Source organism: Microtus oregoni, unplaced genomic scaffold (assembly GCF_018167655.1).
Source record: "Microtus oregoni isolate MIOR12 unplaced genomic scaffold, Mior012 000063F_ref0000156, whole genome shotgun sequence".
Taxonomy (NCBI): domain Eukaryota; kingdom Metazoa; phylum Chordata; class Mammalia; order Rodentia; family Cricetidae; genus Microtus; species Microtus oregoni.
This window is the reverse complement of record NW_024543873.1, coordinates 3494725-3519373: the sequence shown is the minus strand read 5'-3', so window position 1 is coordinate 3519373 and position 24649 is coordinate 3494725. Positions and strand designations below refer to the sequence as shown.

General features: G+C 37.4%; 1 protein-coding gene across 1 annotated transcript in view; it reads right to left on the bottom strand.

The window, feature by feature from the left end:
- Window positions 1–24649, bottom strand: part of LOC121439805 (serine/threonine-protein kinase PAK 3-like) — a 109876-nt gene that overhangs the window by 43959 nt on the left and 41268 nt on the right. Inside the window, exons 4-10 of the mRNA XM_041640428.1 lie at window positions 24005–24105; window positions 21668–21730; window positions 20039–20083; window positions 18698–18851; window positions 17761–17798; window positions 4868–4999; window positions 1197–1362 (exon numbers count right to left, since the gene is read on the bottom strand). Of these exons, the coding sequence (XP_041496362.1) occupies window positions 1197–1362; window positions 4868–4999; window positions 17761–17798; window positions 18698–18851; window positions 20039–20083; window positions 21668–21730; window positions 24005–24105 (699 nt within the window). The remainder of the gene's footprint in view (window positions 1–1196; window positions 1363–4867; window positions 5000–17760; window positions 17799–18697; window positions 18852–20038; window positions 20084–21667; window positions 21731–24004; window positions 24106–24649) is intronic.

Here is a 24649-nt window from a genome sequence, read left to right as displayed (position 1 = left end):
CTCAAAGTGCTCCTTATGTAAGAATTATTATAGGAAATAGTGGACACTGGCATTAGAAGCATATTTAATCAGGTATAGCAAATCAGTTTGCTAAATTGTAGAAATTCCAGTTCTGAGTGCTTACTGGTAGCTGTAACTTTAACCTTGGCCTTGCAAAACATCTCTACTTCAAATGACAATAGTGCTGCATATGAAATATTTTGAATGCAATAGACACAAAGTAATTATTCTGTCCACATGACAACTTGGCTGTGAAAGGGGATGGGAGGGGGTGTTGTGGACATCATATAATCTCTGCATGCATACCTAGCTTCTATCATCTAGAGGACAGCACTGTCTGATGCTTTGACAGTGACCGACTTAATGGGAAAACTAAAAACTATCTTCAAATATCTCCAACAAAATGTGGCAAAATGTCCCTATGGCCACATCTACAGTGCCTCCCTGTGGCCAAGAAATGAATTTTTCTCTTTACTCTGTCAGCTGTGAAAAGTGATAACCCCTTTATTCTTGTTTCATCATACTACCAAGTCTTATACAAAGAAAATATATAAGACACTAGTAGGAGTCAAACTTGGAGCAATGACTACTAATGTCTAGCCATTCTGTATGAATTTAATAAATATGGTCCGTAGAACCTTGACACTTTTCAGGGGAGAATTTCTTTCATGACCTTGAGTCTTGAATGTTTTGTCAAACTGGGGCACTAAGTGTGTGAGCAAAATCATGTGTGCACTAAGGAAGCGATGGCTGCCATTGGTTGGTCCCTCCTTCCTCCCCACAGATAATGGGATGCTACTTTAATTGCAAGTTTTCATGAACTTTTTTGGACTTTGAGGTTTTTTATTTTTTGTTTTTTAAAGTGTCCTTCAGATATGGTCTTTCTTGTATGGTCCTAAAATATTTTAATCAGAGTACCTTAATTTCTTTTTGGAAGTGCAATCTTAAAACTTACTAGCTTAATATATTTTGTCAAGTTTACATCTTCATTGAGCATTTCACATGAAAATGCTTAGTTTCTCTCTGACTAATCGTACGGGGGAGAAACTAACCTGACGGATATACACAGTAAGTCCTAAACATTGTATTTTATGGCGTAAAGGATCCTAGAGTCTGGCAAGCAGATTCAGCTATCTGAAGGATCAATTCTCCTTCTACTCACCGAATAAGAAGTATTTTCCTGGAAAGATACTCACTTAGCTTCTCTAGGATCTCCTCGTCTGTCATCTTCGATTTTTTCCTTTGCCGATCTGTATTCCTGTACAAAGTACTGGAATTGGCATTCTCAGCAGAAGGCAGGGTGACTTCTTTATTTTGAACTGCTGGTGAAGCAATGGATTCAACCACAGAAAGAGTATAGATCTGAAAGACAAACGCACCCACCCCCAATTCCACAGTTAATACAATAGGTAAAGAAACGTGTGGTAGGAAGAAGGCACTGTCTGCTCACTGGTGTTAAGAGTATCAAGGAGTGTCACATACTCTAAAAGCTCCGACGTCCCTATCCATGACCTTGCTGCCTTCCCTTAGTAATTCTTCCTATCTGGTTCATATGAATTTCTTTCCTTAATTCCACCTCTGCCATTTTATAAGTTTGTAGTTATGTGGCTTTTTGATTAGCAAATCATGGAATGTGATAATCTTTTACCTTCAAATTGTTACCTACCCCCAACTGGGCTCCTTTAGTGTTGCTTTTGGATTGTGCAATATACACATATAAAACAACAATAATTATAGAAGAAAAGGTTATGAATTTGAGAGGTGGAGAATTCATGGGAGGAGTTGGAGGTGCAAGAAAGCAGCATAGAAATGACGGAAATTTAAGGTCATGCTCAACCTCCTTAGCGATCAGGGAAATGCAAATCAAAACAACTTTGAGATATCATCTTACACTTGTCAGATTGGCTAAAATCAAAAACACCAATGATAGCCTCTGCTGGAGAGGTTGTGGAGGAAGGGGTTCCCTCATCCAGTGCTGGTGGGAATGCAAACTTGTGCAACCACTTTGGAAAGCAGTGTTTCATTTCTCAGGAAATTCGGGATCAACCTACCCCTGGACCCAGCAATACCACTCTTGGGAATATACCCAAGAGATGCCCGATCATATGACAAGGGTATATGTTCAGCTATGTTCATAGCAGCATTATTTGTAATAGCCAGAACCTGGAAACAACCTAGATGCCCTTCAATGGAAGAATGGATGAAGAAAGTGTGGAATATATACACATTAGAGTACTACTCAGCGGTAAAAAACAGTGACTTCTCAAATGTTGCATGCAAATGGATGGAAATAGAAAATACTATCTTGAGTGAGGTAACCCAGACCCAAAAAGATGAACATGGGATGTACTCACTCATAATTGGTTTCTAGCCATAAATAAAGGTCAGTGAGTCTATAATTTGATATCCTAAAGAAGCTAAATAAGAAGGTGAACCCAAAGAAAAACATATAGCTATCCTCCTGGGTAGGGGAAGTAGACAAGATTGCCAGGCAAAAAATCGGGATCTTAAGGGTGGGTGGGAGGGGGGTAAGGGGAGATGGGGAGAGAAAAGTGAGAAGGGTAGGATGGGGAGAACTTGGGGCAACGGGATGATTGGGATAAAGGAAGGTTGGATAGGGGAGCAGGGAAGCACATATCTTAATTAAGGGAGCCATCTTAGGGTTGGGAAGAGACTTGGACCTAGAGGGGCTTCCAGGTGCCCAAGGCGAGGTCCCCAGTTAGTTCCTGGGGCAGCTGAAGATAGGGAACCTGAAATGATCCTATCCTATAGCCATACTGATGAATATTTTGCATATCACCATAGAACTTTCATCTGGCGATGGATGGAGATAGAGACAGAGACCCACACTGGAGCACTGGACTGAGCTCCCAAAGTCCCAATGAGGAACAGAAGGAAGGAGAAGATGAGCAAGGAAGTGAGGACCAAGAGGGGTGCACCCACCGACGGAGACAGTGGGGCTGATCTATTGGGAGCTCACCAAGACCAGCTGGACTATGACTGAAAAAGCATGGGATAAAACCGGACTCTCTGAATATGGCGAACAATGAGGGCTGCTGAGAAGCCAAGGACAATGGCACTGGGTTTTGATCCTACTTCATGTTTTGGCTTTGTGGGAGCCTAGCCAGTTTGGATGTTCACCTTCCTAGACCAGGACGGAGGGGGGAGGACTTTGGACTTTCCACAGGGCAGGGAACCCTGACTGCCCTTCAGACTTGAGAGGGAGGGGGAGAGGAGTGGGGGAGGGGGAGAGGAGTGGGAGGTTGGGAGGAGGCGGAATTTTTTTTTCTCAATAAAAAAAAAGAAAAAAAATAAATTGTATATTCACTTAAAAAAAAGAAAAAAAGAAATGACGGAAATATAGTACTTATATGTGAAACTTTAGAAAAACAACAAAAATTTTAGTTTAAAATAGGCTGATGTTAAGAATGACTTATTTTTTATTTTTATTTTATGTGTATATATGTATGTACATGTGTTTATGTGTCTGTCGTGTGTGTTCAGGTTCTTGTGGGGCCAAAATTGTGTAAAGGATCCCCTAGAGCTAGCGTTACAAGAGTTTCCCAACACAGCTGCTGAGAATTTGGGTCCTGTGGGAGACCAGTAAGCACTCATGACAGACAAGTCATTTTCTAGCCCCCAGGCTCATATCTCATACTCTAGCTCTAGGAACACCGAGATGCACAAATATTCTAAAAATTACAATGAAAATGAAATCTTCATGTGTTTGTATTTTGTGTGCATGTTTGCGTGCGCTTGTGCACACACAGACACACACACACACACACACAGGCATGCATGCATTTGTATAGCACTCTCATGTGAAGGCCAGTTGATGTCATTCAATTGCTTTCTGCCTCATTTCCAGAGACACAGTCTCACTAAACCTGAAGATGGCTAGACTAACTGCAAGCAGATCCCAGGGATCCTCTCGTCTCTGCCTCTCTGGCATTGGAATTTTAAGCACACACTGCTGGGACTGAAGGATGGCTTATGTCCTCCAGCTTGTGTAACAAGCAGTTCACCAATGCAGACATCTTCCCAAGCACAAAATGGAATCTTGTTTTAATTCTTTGTTTTGTTTTGAACCAGGCTGGTCTGGAATTTTTGATCCTATCCTCTCAGTCTCTTAAATAGTGGGATGAAATATATGTGCAACACAACCTGGTCCAAAAGGCATCATTTGAGTCACTGGAAAAACAGTCCCTGATGTTTTCTCTTGCTTCAGCAAGACTTTTCCTAGCAATGCCGGGTATATAAACGTGTACTTCTATTGAAACTACATAAACATATACTTTAGGTTTGGGAGGTAGATCGAATAGTCACATGTTCTGCCCATTTTGTAACCCGATAGGTTTGTTTATTTATCTGCCTGTTCAAAACCTCCTTCAAAAATCATTACATGTATTCATTGTCCATGGTACTGTGTTACATAAGGGAATTTCCAGCATATATCTTTTGATAATCCCACATCTACCCTTCCTTTTTTACAATTATCCCCTCCCTCCCATTATTCCAATTTGTTCCCCTAGATCAGTGGTTCCTAACCTTCATAATATTGTGGTATTTTAATACAATCCTTCATGCTGTGATGATCCGTAACCATGAAATTATTTCATTGTTACTGTGTATCTGTAATTTTGCTACTGTTAGGAAAATATCGAATATGCAGGATATCTGATATGTGACCCTCCACATAGGGGTCCTGACCCACTGGTAGAGGATTAACCACTGCCTTAGATAGTTTCGCTTTTCCTTTCAGGACATACCATGTATGTGTGTGTGTCTATGATTTTATGAATCTATATAAAATCAGAATACCATAATAAACGAGAGAAAACATACCATATTTGTCTTTCTGACTTACTGATTTTGTATGCTCTGGTCTTGGTGCAATGACAGGCGGGGGCTCATTGTCATCTTCTTCCTCTTCTTCTTCTTCGTCCTCTTCTTCAGATACAGGGGGAGCCAAAGGAGGCTCAGAAGCTGTTTTTGTATTCTTAAAACGGAAAAAGGTTAAAGACAAGGAGTTAATTTTTCATTGTTTTTCTTTAGAAACATGAAGACAGATGAAATACTTAAATGTGTAGAGTTGGGATGGAATTATAGCTTTCACAAGTGAGCACAATGATCTACCATTTAGTACAATGGACCATTACGTCTATATTATTCTTTTCATTTTCCACCGATCTCAAAAATAGTAAACAATTCACTTAATATTTTAAAGCTTACTATTCTTAAAATCAATAACTACATTCAAAATCAAACTAGCTGACATTAATACTTTGGATATCTACTGAGCAGATTAAAAATTTCTTGAATGATAGTTTGTCATGCTTTAAAAGGCTACTTTCCCCAAACATACTAACCATGACCATTAGGGTAGGCATAACTCTGCTAATACTAAGAGCAAAGAAGCCAAGAAATGCTTCTTCCTTTCAAACCTCCTATAAAGCACCACTCTTTAATAGACACTAACATCCAGGGAACACACACATATCAATAATTGCTCAATATTAAGCAACAAACAAGATACTGGTGATTTGCAATGATGTACAAAATATGGTAATGAGAACTAATAATGTCAATCACCACAGTACCTACCGTTCCATTTGATCATTCATATTAACACTGTGGGAAAATGGCTGCAAACTTGAACTTTGAAAGAATTAAGGTCATGTTTCTCAAAGTGTAGTTACTAGTACTTCGGCAATAGCAGCAGCATCCAGAGGTTAGCTAAAAATGCAAGTTCTCAGAAAATTTCACCTAAGTCTATCAATCAGATACTCGGGCACTTGGAAATATGTATTATAATAAGACTTATAGGTAATACTGACGCAGGCTCACATAAACTATGGTGTAGGCTTGGTTATTATAGATGTCAGACACATTGATACTGAATACATAAAAACATAGCTAGTCTGAATTAAAGTGTGTTATAATAGTATAGTACATTCCAGATTTTATACACTCAAAATGAAAAATGTAAATTATTTTACTAATGTATTAGTTATTTTACATCAATGTATTAAATGATAGCATTTAAAGTTTTGTGTATGCTGTAAGATGTATGGGCATACGTACAAGTGTGCATGTCTCTGTGTGTGTGTGTGTGTGTGTGTGTGAGAGAGAGAGAGAGAGAGAGAGAGAGAGAGAGAGAGAGAGAGATTAGGCCAGAGGTCCAAGTTACGTGTCTTCTTCTATCTCTCTGTTATACAACCATTTCCTTAGAGATAAGCCTTCATCTTGGCAAGTTTTGATAAGGCATGAGATTTTCTGATGGGAGGCAAAATGTTCTTTCTGACTAGAAAACTCCTTAAGCTCAAGCAGTAAACAAATGTTTCAGGAAATTCCTGAGGCCAAGCAGATACATACACTAGGATCCTCCTTTCTCAAGTGTACACAAACAGTAAGAACTGTTGAGAGACACTCTCAGACAAGCTGTGCTGCCTAGAAGAAGCTGCGACCAGCTGAGCCACCTGGAAGAAGGCAGAGACTAGCCAAACTGTCTAGAAGCAACAAAGCCAGTAAAACCGCCTGAATAGGCACAGATAAACTGAGCCACATGGAACAGATACTTCACAATCTGTTGAGTTGCCTGCAGACTGTGCAGACTGTGCTCCGGGTTTAAAGCTTTCATGAGCTGTCACCCACGCAAGGGTGGGCTTTGGTGATGACATTGTTTTTGAACCATTTCTTCTCCTCTAAACACTTATATTCCTGTAAGTGACGCCAATAAAACTAATTGGTTTGTCAGTAGACTTTCTTGTATCCCTTCCTTGGTCTCTCATTGCCTCCTTATCTGGGGTGAGAAAGCATTTTTTTTCTTCTTAGAAAGAAAGTCACACAACACACTCTCTAGTTTATTGTTGAAACAGAGTCTCTTAACTGAACCCAGATGGAGCTTGTTAACTAGGCTATAGTGACTGACAAACGAGACCCCAGAACCTGCCTGCCTCTACCTCTCAGGACTATAGTAATATAATAGGCATGCACCACTGTTCCTGAAGTTTCCATGCGTGTTGTGGCTCAGAAGGTAACTCACTATTTTTAATGTTGAATGCTTTTTTTTGTAATGAACAATGTTAATTGGCAAAGTTTCATTGTACCATAGCCGTAGGTTTCATAAGGACATTTTCATAGAAATAGATGTTATTTTGAACATATTGCCTCCCCTTGAGACCCATCCCCCTTTTCTAGTTCCCTTTGCTCTGACAGACAGTTTCATTTTCTGTTCGTAGTAATTTCTACTTTTCACAACATCAGCATACATTCTTGCTAAATTTTCAGTTGATTATTTTGCTTCCACAGAGTAAGGAGGAACATGGTTGGAATTCTCCCCTTGGGTAACAACATTGGAAATACATCCCATTATAGAGAGAGGCTCATTTTATAGACAGCACATCTCATGTAAAGAATGGGCTTGCCACTTGGTTTTGCATAGTAACAAGAATGTCAGAAGACATGTCTGTCACCTCTAATCTACCAGAGTGTCATGTGCTTTGTTTAGCTCAGGCCATGCTATTCCTGTTTCATTGATTTTCTATCATTTTTGTTTTTGAAATGTTTTATTTATTCTCTGAAAATCTCACATATGTGTTGATCATATTTTCCCTTCCTCCAGTTCCTCCAAGCTCCCTATCCATTCAACTTCATGTTTTGGTCTCTTTTGAAAGACAAAAAAAAAAAAGAATCACAAAAGACCATGGATTGCAATTTGTATCGGCAATCCTGTGTCTAGAGCCTGACCTAGAGTGTGGCTGATTCAACCATGTCACTGCATTGAAGGATAGGGATTTTCCCTCTCCCAGTAGCTACTGCAAATAGCTTCTGTACTAGGCATGAGACTTTGTGTCTACTTCCCCTCCTTCATGCTCTTGTTTATCTGTCTTGTCTAAAATGTATTCCTAAGTTAATTTAGCCATTTATTTTTTATTTTAAAATGTAGCTATTAAAATATTGTATTTCTGTTGAACAATGATATTGTGGCTGGGTGGTTTTAAATTTCCATTTTGCTTTCTCTTTGTATAATTGGTTTTTTTTCTGTTTATGCCACTGGTTTTGATGCCCAAGTGTTCCTAAGGCGAATTTTTATTTCCTGAAGCCGGATCTCTTAAGGCACTCACAAGCACCTTATTAACAAAAACATTTCTCTGAAGGACTTAAATCTGTTTTGGAAATTCCATATGGAAAACTTTTAATCTTGTTAATATCTACAGTGGAGAAAAAAGTGTAATCGTTTATTGGATATCAGCCATCAAGAGTTACTTATTGTAAGAAGAACATTGGAGAATTTTTTCATAACTGTTTGAAAAAAACACTTGACTGCCCTGATAGAGACACATGCTGGGTGCTTTAAAGACTGAAACATGTTCACCTTATTTTATTTATGCATATATATATATTCCTTTAAATTTTAAATTTAATTTTATAAAAATTAACTTACAAAGTAATGGGTTTTCCTATGGCATTTTCATGTATCCTTCCCTTTGATTGGATCTCATCTGCTTCTTATCCTCCATCACCCTGCTTACCCCTGTTTTCACGGTAATCTTCCAACTCCAGTACGACCTCCTCACATGTTCATATCATATGTGTTCTATTTCTCCCTCCTGCTTCCTTCCTTAGTGCCCCATTTTCCATTTTATGGGCCTCTTTCAAGTTTCTTGGCCTCAGCCCATAATTACCACTACCTAAATATGTATATTCAATAATTAGAACCTGGGATCCACATATGAGAGAGAACATGTGGTTTTGTCTTTCTGAGCCTAGGTCACACTTACCATACCATTTTCTCTTTCCATTGTCCTGCAAATTTCACAGTTTTATTTTCTTTGCAGCTTAATATAATTCCATTTAAATACCAACCTTTCAAGGATTGATAGATACAGTGAGAAACTGCTGTTGGATTATTGATATTAGCCTTGATACTATATTACAGAAAGTTTTCCTCTGTTCATGCCTGATTATCAATAATGAAGCAAATCTTCGAGCTGGGTAGATTATCCAGTTGTAAAGTGCTTGCCATATAAGCACAGGGAAATTGTTTTAACCCATAGCATCCACATCAAGATTGGGGCATGATGGCTTACACTTGGAATCCCAGCACTAGGAAGACAGAGGCTTGTGGATCTCTTCAGCTCACTAGATACGCAGCCTAGCCTAATCTTCAAGCCCTAGGTTTCAATGAGAGTGAGACCTTGTCTCAAAAAGCAAGGTGTATAGCTTCTAAGAAATACGTCTAAGGCTATATCATGACTCTCACATGTGCACACACGTGTGTACTAGTATGCTCATATACAATAGAAAATTATTCAGCTAAAAATGAAAATATGAAATTCACAGGTAAATGGATGGAACTAGAAAAAAGTAAGTAGAGAGTAAGTGACGAGAGAGGAGGGAAGGAGCTCCATATGGAAAGGAAATAGAACATATAGTTATGGACTGTGTGTGTGTGTGTGTGAGAGAGAGAGAGAGAGAGAGAGAGAGAGAGAGAGAGAGAGAGAGAGACAGAGAGACAGAGAGACAGAGACAGAAGGGGGGGAGAAGAGAGAATAATGGTAGGATCAAACGGTGGGGGGGTAGGTTTACCGGAAGGGGTAGCTGAAACTACTGGTCATTTGAAGGATTGTATGGAAACCTAATAGTAGAAGCTTCCTAAAATATATACATATATAAAGATGATCTAAATGGCTAAATAGAATTGCCAAATAAAATGGGGGGATGGAACCCCAATGGGACATCGCTTGACATCAAATGAAACCTCCAGTTCTGGGAATGGGTTAGAACTAATAGAGCTGTTGGCCAAAGTGGTCCCATGGAAAGCCCCCTAAGAACCCAGACTACTGCCAAGGCTATCATTTGCTCTCCACAAACTAATGGTAAAGCTGAAAACAACAAAGTCATGATAATACCTACCTAGAACCTTCACCCCTGCTGACTAGCGGTCATGGTACTAGAAAGTCCTTTGTATACTACCAAAGGAGATAGGGAAACACCAGCAGCAATCAAACCTTCACCCTACAATAATGACCTGCTTGCAGGATGTGCTGGCACAGTAGTGTCCCAAAGCTCATCGGATTAATCAACCAATATCTGACCGTGTTTATTATCCACTCTGAAATGAAACCCATTCCTGACACTGCTTTGGTGGCCGAGAACATGAGACTGAATAGACGAAAGACCTAGATGACAACCAAATACTATCATTCAACTAAAAGAGTATAGCAATAAAATGACTCCTAAGGACATTTGGCTACACTCATAGATCAGTGTCTTGCTCAGCCATCATCAGAGAAGCTTCCTCTTGCAGCAGATGGGAACAAATACAGAAGCCCACAACTGGACAACATGCAGAGCGGGAGGCCTTGGAAAACTCTGTTCTTAATGAGATATCTTCATCAAATCCCTCCCCCCAAAGATCAAGAAATTCTACAGAAGAGGAGGCAGAAAGACTGTAAGAGCCAATAGGGATGGAGGACACCAAGAATACAAGGTCTTATAAAAACACCAGGAAGAATGCACAGGATTGTGGCAGCATGCACAGGGCCTGCATGGATTCAAGTCAGATGAGGTTCCAGTGCTGAGAAGGGAAATACACATGAGCTCCCATCCCTAGCCCAGAAGGTATGTACAGATGACAGCCACTTGTAAAGGAGAACATAGTTTACATCATTGGAGTCTCACTGAGTATACGAACCACATGTCAGGGCAGGTTCCATGTGCAACAGTAGATGGCCAACACAAAACATACTTAACGGTAGCTTTGGATGATCTTTGTCTCATAAAGCTTTGCCAGCACTTCTTTTTAACATTACAGGTCTATTGTATATATATGCGTAAATATATACATATATATACAATATACACACATATCTATATCTTTTCCCTTTTATGTTTTTAAGGAATTTCTCTGTGTGTAAACGTGTATGTCTCTGTGTCTATTTGTTTCTAGTGCTCTTCTGTTTGGTTTTGTTTGTTTGCTTGCTTTTTGAGACAGGGTTTCTCTGTGCAACCACTCTGTGGTTTGCCTGAAACTTACTTTGTAGACTAGGCTGGCATGAACTCAGAGATCCATCTGGCTGTCTCTCAAGTGCTGAAATTAAAGGAATGTGCCACCACACCTGGCTAGTGCTTTTTCTTGGACTTCTTTTCTTCTGGTTGTTTTGTCCTATCCTTGTTTGTTTTTTTAAATCTTATTTTATTATTATTTTTAGGTGACTGTTTTCTAATGCAAGAGAGAAAGAAGGGTTTTGAATTTGGATAGGAGAGAAGGTGGAGAGGAACTGGGAGAGAGGAAACCACAATAAGACTATTTTGTATGAAAAAAATATATTTTCCATAAGAGAAAAAAAAAACTAAAAATGTTGCAGATTTCAGAGTTTTATTCTGGACTCCTATTGGAAGTTCAGCCCTGGAAGTTGCATGTTATCAGTATTCCTAGGCAACTCTGATGGGCACTCATCAAGTCACTGATCTAGATGAACAAAAGGAACCAACCTGAATTACAAATCTCAGCTGAGAATTCTGTCAGTTTATACATGCAGCCAAGTCCTCAAGGCACTAAGTATGGCCTATAGTTATTATTGTTTTTACCTTCTACTTGGAATGGAAGCTCAGAGTTATAAATATTTCATTATGAACAGTGTGATCAAAACAAAATATGAGAGTCAAAAATTTGCCTGCAAATTAAAGGTGAGGTTCCTGAAAAATAGTTGGATTACAACTATGTACAAAATTGATGATTAGAATTAGCAACGTGACTTCTTTGGTAAAGTGCGTGCTATGAAAGCATGAGAACCCAAGTTCAGATCTCCAGCACCCATGGAGGAAGCTTGGCATGGCAGCACAAGTCTGTAATCCCAGCATTGGCGAATCAGAAATAGGTAGATCCCTGACACAAAGGTGAGCAGTAGCGTACATGAGATTATAGGCAATGTCACTGGACTCAATACTCACTACATAGCAATCAGTTTAAAACCTAGAGATAACAACAGTGCTTATATTTTATTTTCTATCCAAGCTACAAAAGGATGTCAAGCATTGCGATCAACTGAGTGTATATATAGAGTATTCAGTTCCAGTTTAATTGTTCAGATCCCATTTGATAACCAAGTGTATACAAGTGCACACTGTGAAGTGTGCACTTTCTTTAGAGCCAAAACTCACCAAGGCCAGCTGGCCTGGGTCTGAAACACCATGGGATAAAACTGGACTCGCTGAACATAGAAGACAATGAGGACTACTGAGAACTCAAGAACAATGGCAATGGGTTTTTGATCCTGCTGCACGTACTGGCTTTGTGGGAGCCTAGGTAGTTTGGATGCTCACCTTACTAGACCTGGATGGAGGTGGGTGGTCCTTGGACTTCCCACAGGGCAGGGAACACTGATTGCTCTTCGGGCTGACGAGGGAGGGGGACTTGATTGGGGGAGGGGGAGGGAAATGGGAGGCAGTAGCAGGGAGGAGGCAGAAATCTTTAATAAATAAATAAATAAACAAACAAACAAATAAATAAATAAATAAATAAAATTGCAGTTTCCCATCCACAAATGACAAAGTGTCATTGGAGTTTAACCTCACTGAATTGAAGGGCACAATTCAGTTTACTCAATCAACAGGAGCTTTGTCTTAAGAACACATCTTTTTTAACCAATTACTGCTACTTGACTTACCAGCCTTTCAAAGACAAATTGTCCAATAAGAACCCCAAAATCTTTCAAAAGAGATCTGCTTCTCTCACAAAATAACATACTAGTCTTTTTATCTGCCCATATATTATTTTAAGCATATAATCAATCTTAAGATTTATATTAGCATATATCAATTATGCAAGATATTGCGTTTCATTTTGCCCTTTTCACACATGCATGTCATGTACATTGTACATATTCATACCCAACATTTTATTACCCTTCTCTTCTCATCCCGCCAGCCTTCTTTTTCTTCCTAAACAGTCTTTTGTACACATTTAAATCTTTATTTTTGATTTTGGTGTTTTTGAGACAGGGTTTCTCTGAAGCTTTGGAGCCTGTCCTGGAACTAGCTTTTGTAGATGAGGCTGGCTTTGAACTCACAGAAATCCACCTGCCTCTGCCTCCTGAGTGCTGGGATTAAACATGTGTGCCACCACTGCCTGGCTTACATTCATATCTTTTTAAATCTAGATTTTGCATACGAGAAGAGTATGTGATGTTTGTTTCTGTTCCTCATCCTTCCATGTCCAAATAATAAACATGTCTAGAATTCAAGGCTAGTGTTCATTCTTATTTCCACTAACTGACTTGGGATCCTCATTACTGCTGGTCTGGTAGCACACATTTTTTCCTCTAACTAGTCATTCTTCATCCACTCTTACCTTCTGTTCTTAATTAGCGTTGGACATTTGCTATTAATTACTCTTCATTGAATCATAAGCTTTAATCACCTAACTGCACTGCTCCAAAACACTTAAAGGATTTCCCACTCTATACTGGAAAAGCTAGATTGCTTACAATTCCATGTAAGGACTTCTGGGATTTGGCCCCACATTAGCTTTCAAGGCTAAGCTCTCCAATTCATTCTCTTGCATAATCATCATTCAAACCCACATCCCTTCCTGTGTTCATTATATGGTCTTTCTTTAGCTTTTTTTTGTTTAGAACTTCCACCACCGTCTTCATAGATCCAACATTCATATACATTTCAAGATCTAGCTGAAATGCCATTTTTTACATGATAGATTTTCTAAATCAACATTCATCAAATATGCATCACTTATCTATTTCACATGAAACACAAAATGTAAACAAATAAAGACAAAGGTTTGCTTCCTTTAGAGTCTCCACATCAACATAATATCGTTCTCATGAATTTACATATTTAAAAAAGAGAACATGAAATTAATAGTGTATGGAAGTGGGAGTGGATCTGGGAAGAGTTAACTAGAGGACGTAGAGTTGAGTACGATCAAAATGCATTGCATGAAATTCTCAAAGAATTAATAAAAATATTTTAAAAGATCTATGTCTTTACCACAAATACAAGATAAAATTAATTGAGGTGAAGGAAGTATTGAATGTAGGCTGTTTCCATTCTGTCCTACTTGCCAGTTTCTTTTCTGTTTTTATTTTCATTGTGGCCCAGGAAGCTACCATATCAAAGAAAAAGATGAATGAACAGATGTAAGAGCCATATTTTGTTCTGATTGAGGGAGTGAGACAAAATTATGGCCACATACAAGTCTCTTATGTAGAAGAAATGAATTTTTTAATGGTGCTTCCATCTACAAACAATAGTAATAATAGTAGCAGCAATAATAGTAGTAGCTTATATTTAATGCAAAGCATATGCTGCATAGTATAGTATAATTATCATGTGCAATATTCACACAAGTCCTAGAAGGTAGATATTGTTATCATTTCCACTTAATGTTGAATAAAGAGAAGCTCAGAAGGAAGAGAGGCCTGGAAAAGCTAAATTACTTTCATAAATGCATACAGTTGGTAACTAGAGAAATAAGATTGAACACTATACTCAAATATTCACCTCTTTTTTATTTCTTTTTTATTCTGCTTTTTTGTTTGTTTGTTCAAATTTGGGGTGTGTGTGTGTGCTGGAAATTGAACCAAGAGTCTGTATATGTTAAGCACACATATACAACCACTAATTATACTCCCTATTTCCCCCTTCATTTATTTTTAACCGTCCATGAAATATCTATAATATAAAACTACTGTTTCAAGCAACTTAAGGTGTATATTTAAAAAGAGTCACATTATTGTATACTCAACCAGCACCTTTTCATTTCCCCAAATTAAGACTTTGTGCACATGAAACAATGCAACATTCTCTTTGGCCCCAGATCCTGGAAATATACATGTAACTCTTCTGTGCAATTCCTATGATTTTTGGAATTATGCAACATTTGTCTTCTTGTTATTGTTTTATTTTTTAGGTCCTCAAGATTTACGACATTGTATCAAATTTTTCTTCCATCATAATGTTGAACAACAATCGAATGTCTATTTTTAATACATACTTTTTGCTTCATCTGCTTATGGATATTTGTGTGGCTTCCCCCCTTTTTTGCTATCGTAGACACAGCTGCTATGAACACAGACGAAGTTTCTTCAAGGCCTTGCTTTCTACTCTAAATATATACATAGAAGGATAATAGCTTCATTATATGGAACTTTTATTTTTAATCTTTGAGAAATTGTCATACTATTTCAAAGCTTTGCCCCTTGCCATTAATTATCTACTGTTGTCACACAGGCTGCCTAAGGGACATCAAGCAGGCCAACATTTACTGTCTATAAAAAAGAAAAATAAGCCTGGCTATCTACAACTGAGTAAATGGCTAGATTACTTCCACCTCTATGGAATGAAATAAGGCAGGAAATAATTCAATCAGAGCATCAAAATAGAAAACCACAGAAAGAGAGGCCTTGCCTATAATCATTTTCTCTGTAGAGTATAAGACTGTTCTTTCAGTTACTACAGGATTTCCAAGGTCCAGGTGATACATTTTTCTGTTTAGTCCTTTATAAAATTCTGTGACATTGAAGAAAATCATCTCCCCTAATATGCCTTAATTTTTAAAAATAAATAATATGAATAAGTATAGTGTTATCACCCTAATCAATTAAGTTCATGTCTCTGAACTTCAATTTCTTCATCTGTGTATCTGTAAAATTGGGACAATGGTAGGTCTTATTTAACTAGGTTGTAAGAAAGATTAAGTGAATATACAAATAGTACTAGCCCACATCGCACATTGCAAGTATGTTTTCTAAGTGTTCATGAAAGAGAAATTACTATTAATATGATTTTTATTTCAAGACTATCAAAATGAAATATACAAAAATATTTGTTCACAATGTGCCTTTCCCTCTGTGAGGAATGGATGGGAAGTGGGAGGATAGGTGGAGGGAATGGAAGGAGGGGAGGGAGAGGGAACTGGGATCAGTATGTGAAATGAAAAAAGATAGTTTGTTTTCTTTTGAAACAAGAAAAAATAAATAATAAAAATTGCTCACATACAGACAAATATACATGAATTTGTTCATTTTATGTTTTATGTCTATGGATGTTTTGCCTGTATGTAATTCTGTGGACTATGTTTGGAGAGTGGATGAAGTCCTGAAGGAAAGTGTAATGTTGACGTAAGCATGTCCATGCTAAGATGCCCAATGCCTCAGACCTATGAGAATGGCAAGGCTTTCTCCTGGAGCAAGTATGGATGTTGATCGCATGTACAGAAAGTTATCAACAATAGCTTCCTCCTGTGGATGCCTGCAACCTGAGACTGGTCCCCTACAGAGTCCCCTAACCTGTCACCTTGTTCAGCTGGATATAATAAACTTTATTACTCATTCAACTGTATATAATAAAACAGAGTGAGTTTCTGGGGTATTGATGCATCTTTATTAGAGCACACAGTCCACCAGACCCAGTTTTTTTTGAACATGGTTTTCATTTCTTCATCCCTCATTGCCCCACTCAGGTTAATCCCAAAGCCATGCAGGTCAAGGCCTATGTGTGTGCCTGGTTCCTGCAGAGTTCAGAAGAAGGTGTCAGGTTTTGTAGCACTGGAATTCCAGATGGTTCTGAGTCACCATGTGGGTGGTGGGACTCAAACACAGGTCCTCTGGAAGAGCAGCCAATGCTCCTAACTACTGAGCTATCTAGTCATCCCCTTCACATGAGTTTTAATAGGAACTTTATTTGCAATAAGTAAGAACTAGGCATCGTCTGGAAAGCCTTAAGTGAGTTAGTGATTAAACAGTGATGCATTCATACTTCAGAATACTGCATCAATACAAGTTGCAACTTATTTGCACAGACAAAAACATGGAAATATTGTGAATAAAAAACAAATTCTAAAAGTTTATATACTGTATAATTTCACTTGCATGAAATGTGTATAAAAGCCAGATTAGTGACGAGTTGGGGCTATCGTGTGACTTGATTATGACAGAATGCACTCTACAGGTGTACTAGAAGCATTATAAACCTCGATTTTCTAATGTCTAACCCAAGTGGCCTTGACTGTAAGTTTCCATACCATTTCAGTAGCATCATCTATTTCTTCCTCAACCTGAGAAAAAAAACCAGAAATAATATTCTCACTAAGGAGGAATAAACATAGCCATTTGTGATGACGTCCTAAGGGAATGCTGAACCAGTTCTGGCGGTTACCTCTCATCCTTATGCCCTCTCTAAAGAGGAACGTGTAAATAAGGGGTTTGGCAAGGTCCCTCCTAACATGAATATCCTGTCACTATTATTAAGTGTACACACTTGACTGCCAGTATTAGGATATAACTTAGAAGACAGATTGTGGTAAATAGTGGATATTTTGATTATAAAAATATTGCTTCCTTTGAAGTTTTAACTGGAAGTACAGTGATAGCATAGTATTTCCACAAATATCAAATGCTTTCCTATACAATAATTTTTGCAAAATCTGTGAGTTCTCTGCAACTTGTGATGTAACAAATATTACAGTTTTTAGAATGAAAAGTGATTATAACAGCGGTATATTAAATTACTGAATCCTGCTGTACCTTTAATAGATAAAATAGATATGTATAGATCTATATTAAATAGATGTTAAAAGAGATAAAATAAATATATATGTTTCTAAATTATGCTTTGAAAAACTGTTTTTAAAATGTATGTCTAATAGTTGGACATATAAAACCAAATTCAAGCAATTATATGGTTAGATCTTACCTCATGAAGATCATGAGAACGTATTTTTAATTTTTCACTTACCGACTGATGTGCTGCTATATATCCATGGGCACTTTTATCTGAAAAGTCAGAAGAAAGAAATCACCTTTGTTTCTTAAATCCTACCTACACTCTGCTTATCTTCAATGAGAAGATTTCAGCATCAAATCTATGACAAATGGCATATTTTCCTCTCTAAAATGGCTCATATTAGGCCTAATCATATTTTTAGACAGTCACTTTACAAATCTTAATGAAGGCTTCACTTCAACTGGAGTAATGAGATAGTATTTACTCCTTTCTTTTGATGCTAAATGATTTGCTGTACAGAACCAACATTTACCCCAAAATTAAAGTGATAAATAAAAATGAAAACTTATAAATAAAATATTAAATGAAAAATAAAATATATACATAAAAGTGAATAAAATCACAATTTGGAATTAACATAGATTTGGATATACCAGCACATGAAGTCACAATTTGGTATTAACAATGGTGTTTCAATCTTTATAAATAGTAACATAGATGGTTTCTTTTTTTCCCCCGTTGGGAATAATCTGACAAGCACAAAAGTAATTCTGTATTGCCATGGAACAGATCAATTAATCTAAGGGACAAAATAAATTACTAGAGATCATTGTTCACCGATACACTCTTACTTCACAAGCACTTTCAAGGCCTAATCCTAAATGACTGACTAGCGTCATACTAGTGAAGAGCAACATCTATGCTTGCTGATGCAAGCTAACCATCACTGCTCCAATGAACAACTTCCTTATTTGTAATATCCAACTAAAACAAAGCTTCCAACATGAGTTTGAATTCCTGCCCCATCTACTGGTTGACTTACACCGAAGCTATCTGCAGACAATACTGAAGCTGATCCTCAATATTCTATAGATATTTTGGCCTCGTGATGAGGCTCTTAGAACGGAGATTTATTCTTCACTCTTTGAATCCCTAGCATTTTCCTTACCTCCTGAAGTAAAGCTCATGTATTTCTGGTTGTTGACAGTTTCTTTGGAGTCATAGAACTTGAGGACATCAAGAACGGCTTGTGGGTTCTTCTTCTGTTCCAGTTTTGTTATGTTGGAGGTTTGGAGTAATCGTGCCCATTGCTCAGGAATTCCCTGTAGACAACCAAAGTGAAACATGGCTGCTCAGAACATTCATCAGGAGCACATTCCTGTTCCAGTAAAGTTCTTCACCAAGAAGCCCATGCTACCTGTAGGATTACACTTGGGAAACTGAAGTCACATTCTAGATTTAACGTTAGTAACTTAAGAATGCAATCATTCTCTTCTTTAACCAAAACACAGAGGTAAAACTAGGATTCAACTTAAAAAGGGTGGGTGAGAATATGACTGTGATTAAAAACAAAAGCACATGGAAATCACCTCCATATTGACTCTGCTCATCCATGAAATGATGTTTACAGCTTAGCTTTTTATTTTTCTGGCGACTCAGGGCAGACATAGCAAGACTTCTCTAAATTTGTGCACAGTATAGTATAGTGCAGATCAATGGTTCTTTTGTTTTAATTTTGATTTTGGTTTTTTATATGGCTGGAGCTCTTTTTGGGGTACGTTTTAACCAGAATTTCCTTTCAGATAAAAGGAAAGCCTTACCCATGGTCAGTTTATACTTTCTGTTTACAAAATATAATTTAGGGGTTCTAGGGCTTCATAGTAAGGTCAAATTGGGAGGAGAAAAAGTAGAATTATGGAGGAGCAATGACCACTGAAACACTAACAAGTAACGTTTATGCTGCTTTGGGTATTTTTCATGCAGCTTTCTCCAGGGCACGCCTTCCTCCTCTCCTCCCCCTCTTTCTTCCTCCCTACTTCATTTATTGGCCACATAGAAGCTGGGGACTGTAAAACCATACCAAAGCCTTGTAAGAATTTTTAATGAATAATATGAAGCATTTAGAACACAGAGGGGGCAATATTAAGAAATCCAACCAAGGAGAATTATTTAAAATTACAGAGGTTAACTTTATACCAAGGGTTCAGTATTGCCTGCATGTTAAACCTGCAGATGTCCCCATTTTTATAATTATCCAACCTCCAAGAACAACTTGGAGACAGTACACCTTTGCTGAAGCGCATCCAGACACAATTTTTTTAATGGCTTTGTCCCATGAAGTCTCAGCAAAACAATGTGTGATGTGGGCCTCCAGAGTTAGGGAATGACAACAAAAAAGTGAGATAAGCCAAGCAACGACTCTACTGCACACACATGAACCTGCTACTGCAGTGCTATGACATCTCAAAGAAGCACTTTGATGCAAGCTTCTTTAGGGCCTGTGACGCACCTCTGGGAGCTTCCCTGGGCACATCTGTGAGCCATAGAGATCTGGCTGTAATGGACGTAAATAAAGAAAGAAAAGAAAGTTAAAACAGAATGTGGGACAACTTAGAAGGTGGGAAGAGATGAAACCAATGGGTCTGAATGGGGGATTCCCTTTTAAAGTGGGGAAGTTATGGAAATAGGGGGGTATTAACTAAACCAGGGACAGGACAGGCTACTGGACAACGGGTTTAAGAGAATAGAGAAAACAATGATGTTCCAAAGTTCGGATATATAATTCCACTTTGGACCAGATGCTTCCTCCATAAATAATAATAATAATTACCATTAAATGATTGGGGAAATTACTAAAAAGCAGCAACAAAGATTTGGAGGGACAAAGGATGGCATTATGAAAAACTTCAATATTCATTTGTAAGTTGCTTTTATAACTGGGTCATCACAGATAGCCAATGGCCATGAGATAAATTTACAAATTTCAGTTCCCAATTCTGGTTAGCTAAATTTCCATTTCCTATTGGACAAATCTATGTGGCTAAAATTCAAAGGATGGCTATATAACAATATTGAGCTAGGTTTTAATTGGCATTATTCTGTATTTTGTGGTAATAGTCATGGGTGGCTTCGAGAAAATTAGACTAAAGCCATCCGTACAGAGCCAGACACTATGCTTAGGTTTAATACGCACTTATATCAGGGAATGGGAAAACATTTCATTTCACATCTTGCATAAATAATTTCCACTTGATGATATAATTCACAAAACCCACTTCCCACAAATAAGATCAGACATAAATTAACAAATTTGTCTATTTTACAACATCTCAAATGCTAAAGAAACATGCTTTGACCCAACTACTTTGATTTGGGATATATGCTTTTGATTCCTGGCATTTATGGTTACACCAAGCACAGTGAAACAACACTTTTACATGCATTTATCACACAGATTGATGCTAAAGCCTTAAGCCAAAAAATTGGAACTCAGGAGCCCATGCATGATCCCAGTTCTGATTCTAAGTGCAATTAATAGCATTTGGTTAATACTGTAATGGCCAAAGGAGTTATTAAGTGTTACAAATCCAGGTATGCATTGCACATAACCACTAAAGCAGACTTCACTGGCATGATCATTACCATAATCATTAGAATATTTTTAGGTATTATATATTCCCATGGCACTTATAAACTTTTGTAATAAATAGTGGTGTGATCATCACTAGACAGCGGGAAAAAACTGCTGTCAGTTGAAGAATTTCCTCCAGATAACTCTACTTACCACATGACTACACTGCTGACATAATTTCTCTTTTCTAAGATGAGACAAACCAGTTTATCAATGAGACCTGATTACTATAATTTGAGCACATGCCACAATGGCACATAATCAGAAAGTCATCTCATTACTCCAAATTGAGGAACTAATCTAAAAAGTTAGACAGCTAATGAAGACCTAAGAATCTGAGCATCAGAAGCAGGAGCACGTATCGATGCGTCTATATATACACATACAATAACAAGTAGGTATACATAAAGCTGTGGGTGTCCAGTGTAGCCCAGGAAAATGGCAGCATGATAGAACAGGCCAAGCATTTATCTTATCATAATAAATGATAATTTATATCACTCATACCATTTTTCCCTCTGATTGACTTGAAGCGACCGTCACAGGTCTAGAGGTCTGGAAAGGGGAGTTCTGAAGTATTTGGGACAAAAATGGCAATATAATGGGTAAGGAGTTGTAATAATTTAATAACCCAAATCTCACCTCCCATCCTAATTTTAGCTTTAGGGTCCAAGTATATGCCCATGTATAAAGGTTATAAGAGCCAATTAGCCATTAGGGCAATTACCAAACAACATATCAAACTAGTGTGCAATTATTTAAAAGAGCAGGCTCTTGTAAAATAACTGGTCTACAGTACATCAAATTGCTCAAAATTCAACCTCCACAACCACCATAATCAAATTTAACAATATGAATTCCCCCAACAGATTATGACATAATGGTATGTATGGTAATTAAGACCCAATTCTAAATCCTACCAAGAGAAGTTTTAAAGGCGTATTACCTTTGGTGGTTTAAAAGTTAAATGTACTAGAATATTAATTGTAAATTATAGGTTTAAGATAACAATGAAGATAGAATTTATGATCATTTAAAAATGAATATACAAGTAGCTGCAAGGTCATCAAGACAAAAACAAGGTACTTCAAACTTTCAAATTTGCTCTGCATCTGTCTACAAGGTCAATGAATTTCTATGAATTGATTGTAAACAGTGAGTTCATTTCAGATGAATTTCATAAGAGGATGTTATTTGGTGTGGTTGCATCAGGACCAGAAAGGCTGTCTGTCATATATTCCACCTCACTCCTCTCTCAGTGGTCCACTGGCTTCTAGTTCAGACCACAGTGGAAAGGGCTGGTGCTGCTGTCAGCAAGATGGGGGAGGGGATTTAGTCTACCTTTATTTCCATTCAGAACCCAGAAAGATTCAAGAAAGGACTAAAGATGGGGAAAATGTGGCAAAAGATGTCAAATTGGCAGAAAGAAATAAGACAGTGGATGTGAACCAGAATGCTAAATGAGAAAACATTCGCAGCAGAACCCAAAAAGAAAAAGTATAAGAAAAGAAAACATGGAATAACAGCAACCAACTTTAAAAAAAAAAATAGAAGTATAGCGGGACTAAAGAATTAAGCTCTTAAAATAAAAGAGATAAATTATTAGACAAGACTATGAAATTTGAGGGCTTTTCCTGTTTTAGATATCAGAAAATTCAAATCTCTTTGGATGTTTTAAAACACACAATGGTCAGATTATAAAATTAAAAAAACCTTTTACTCAATGGGAAAGATGATGGTAGTAGTGTTGGTTTGTAATTTTGAAACGTAGACAATGAAATAAAAGCTGGGCTCAAACTAAATGGCATTTAAGTAGTGTCTTTGACTCAAATAATAAAATTCATTAAATCATATCTATCTCAATTTCAGCAGTCTAATTAATTCTGAACATTTTTTTCTGCCTGCTACTAAGAACATAGAAATAATTAGCCTATACGAATGAATGAGACCAAGACATTTACTCTGTTTCTATCTCACTCTTGCACTGCTTGCTTCCAGAATTGAACAGATAAAATAATTTCATTGAGTGTAGAAAAATTAATTGATATATGGGGTCATATTTATAGCAGCATCTCTCTCCTCACCATCTAATAAAGAGGTACCAAATAATTTCTTTAGAGGAATAACATGGAATATATCTGAGAGTTTGTTCTATTTGAGTATTACAATTATCCAAAAAGGGAATAGATCTAAGCTTATGTCACATCCAGATTATTCATGTGGACCATTATTACAGAGGATTTATATATAATCATATGTAACCCATATAACTAACTACTAATGCATATGTGATATGCAATTATTAATATTTCTTCCTAAAACATGGGGCTTGTGGTTTTTAATGTCTACAAAATATACATGTTAATGATTTTAAAAATAATCTATGTTCTTAAAAGTCAAACAGGTGAACAGGCAAATTTTACAGAGACTTTTGGTTAGCGTAGTTAGCCGATCTGTGTAATTCAGGACTCACCATAAACCCTGAATTATTCAGATGAACTGCCTTCACTGACCAAGCTGAATAAATTATTATTTGATTAGCTTCAGATGATTAAAGAACAGGTTCAGGCAGGGTCTCCTTACAGTAGCTACATTTCCTGTGCCTTGTCAGATAAATGTTTTCAAGTAAGTTGAATTATAAGGTGATCAGACACTTTTTAAAGATGGGCAGAATAATTTTGTCAACCTTGTCTTCTACTTTCTATTTCTATGTATGATTATTCAGGAAAAGTCCATCTCCAATCTATCATTTTGGAATACAGCAATTGTTACTTGAAACCTATTCTCAAAACGGAAATAGGTTTTTCTGAATGGCTTACAAAACAAAATAAGAAGCTTACTTACAGTGAATTCCCCGGTGACTGCATCAAACCCCACATGAATCGTATGTTCAAAGTCTGAAGGAAGAGAGATCTCTGGGCGTTCTTTCTCTTTCTTCTTATTGGCTAAAGACAAAATGTTAACATGTATTTATTTGACGTATAGTTTTGGCTTCCATAAGCTGTATAAGTAGGCTCATCAAAACAATTATATAGAGAGAGCTGTCTGGTTTGAATCTTAAATTTGAAATTTAAGATTCAGAATTTTCAGGAACATATATGCTGTGTTAAGATGTCATTGTTTATGGCAAGCCTACTTCAGTAATTGATATTATCCTTGCAGGACAGTGACTTGAGACCTCTCAGTTGTTAGTCCAAGTTCCTCTGCAGGCTTGTACACCATAGCAGCCATTTATACTTCGTCAGCTATCACCTTTACTTGTTCAGAGGGTCAAATGGGACAGTTTCCCCTCACTTTTATTCCACTGAAGTAACTCCTGTGAACTTTGTCTTGCTCTTGCTTTTCCTTATTTCTGATTGTCTATCATTACAGGATATGACTAACAATGTGTCTCTTCATTTCCTTGCCAATATCATCTGGATTTCTTCCTCAAACAATCATTATTATCTGTTTGAGTGTCATTGTGTTTGTTGGTTTACGTTTCATAGT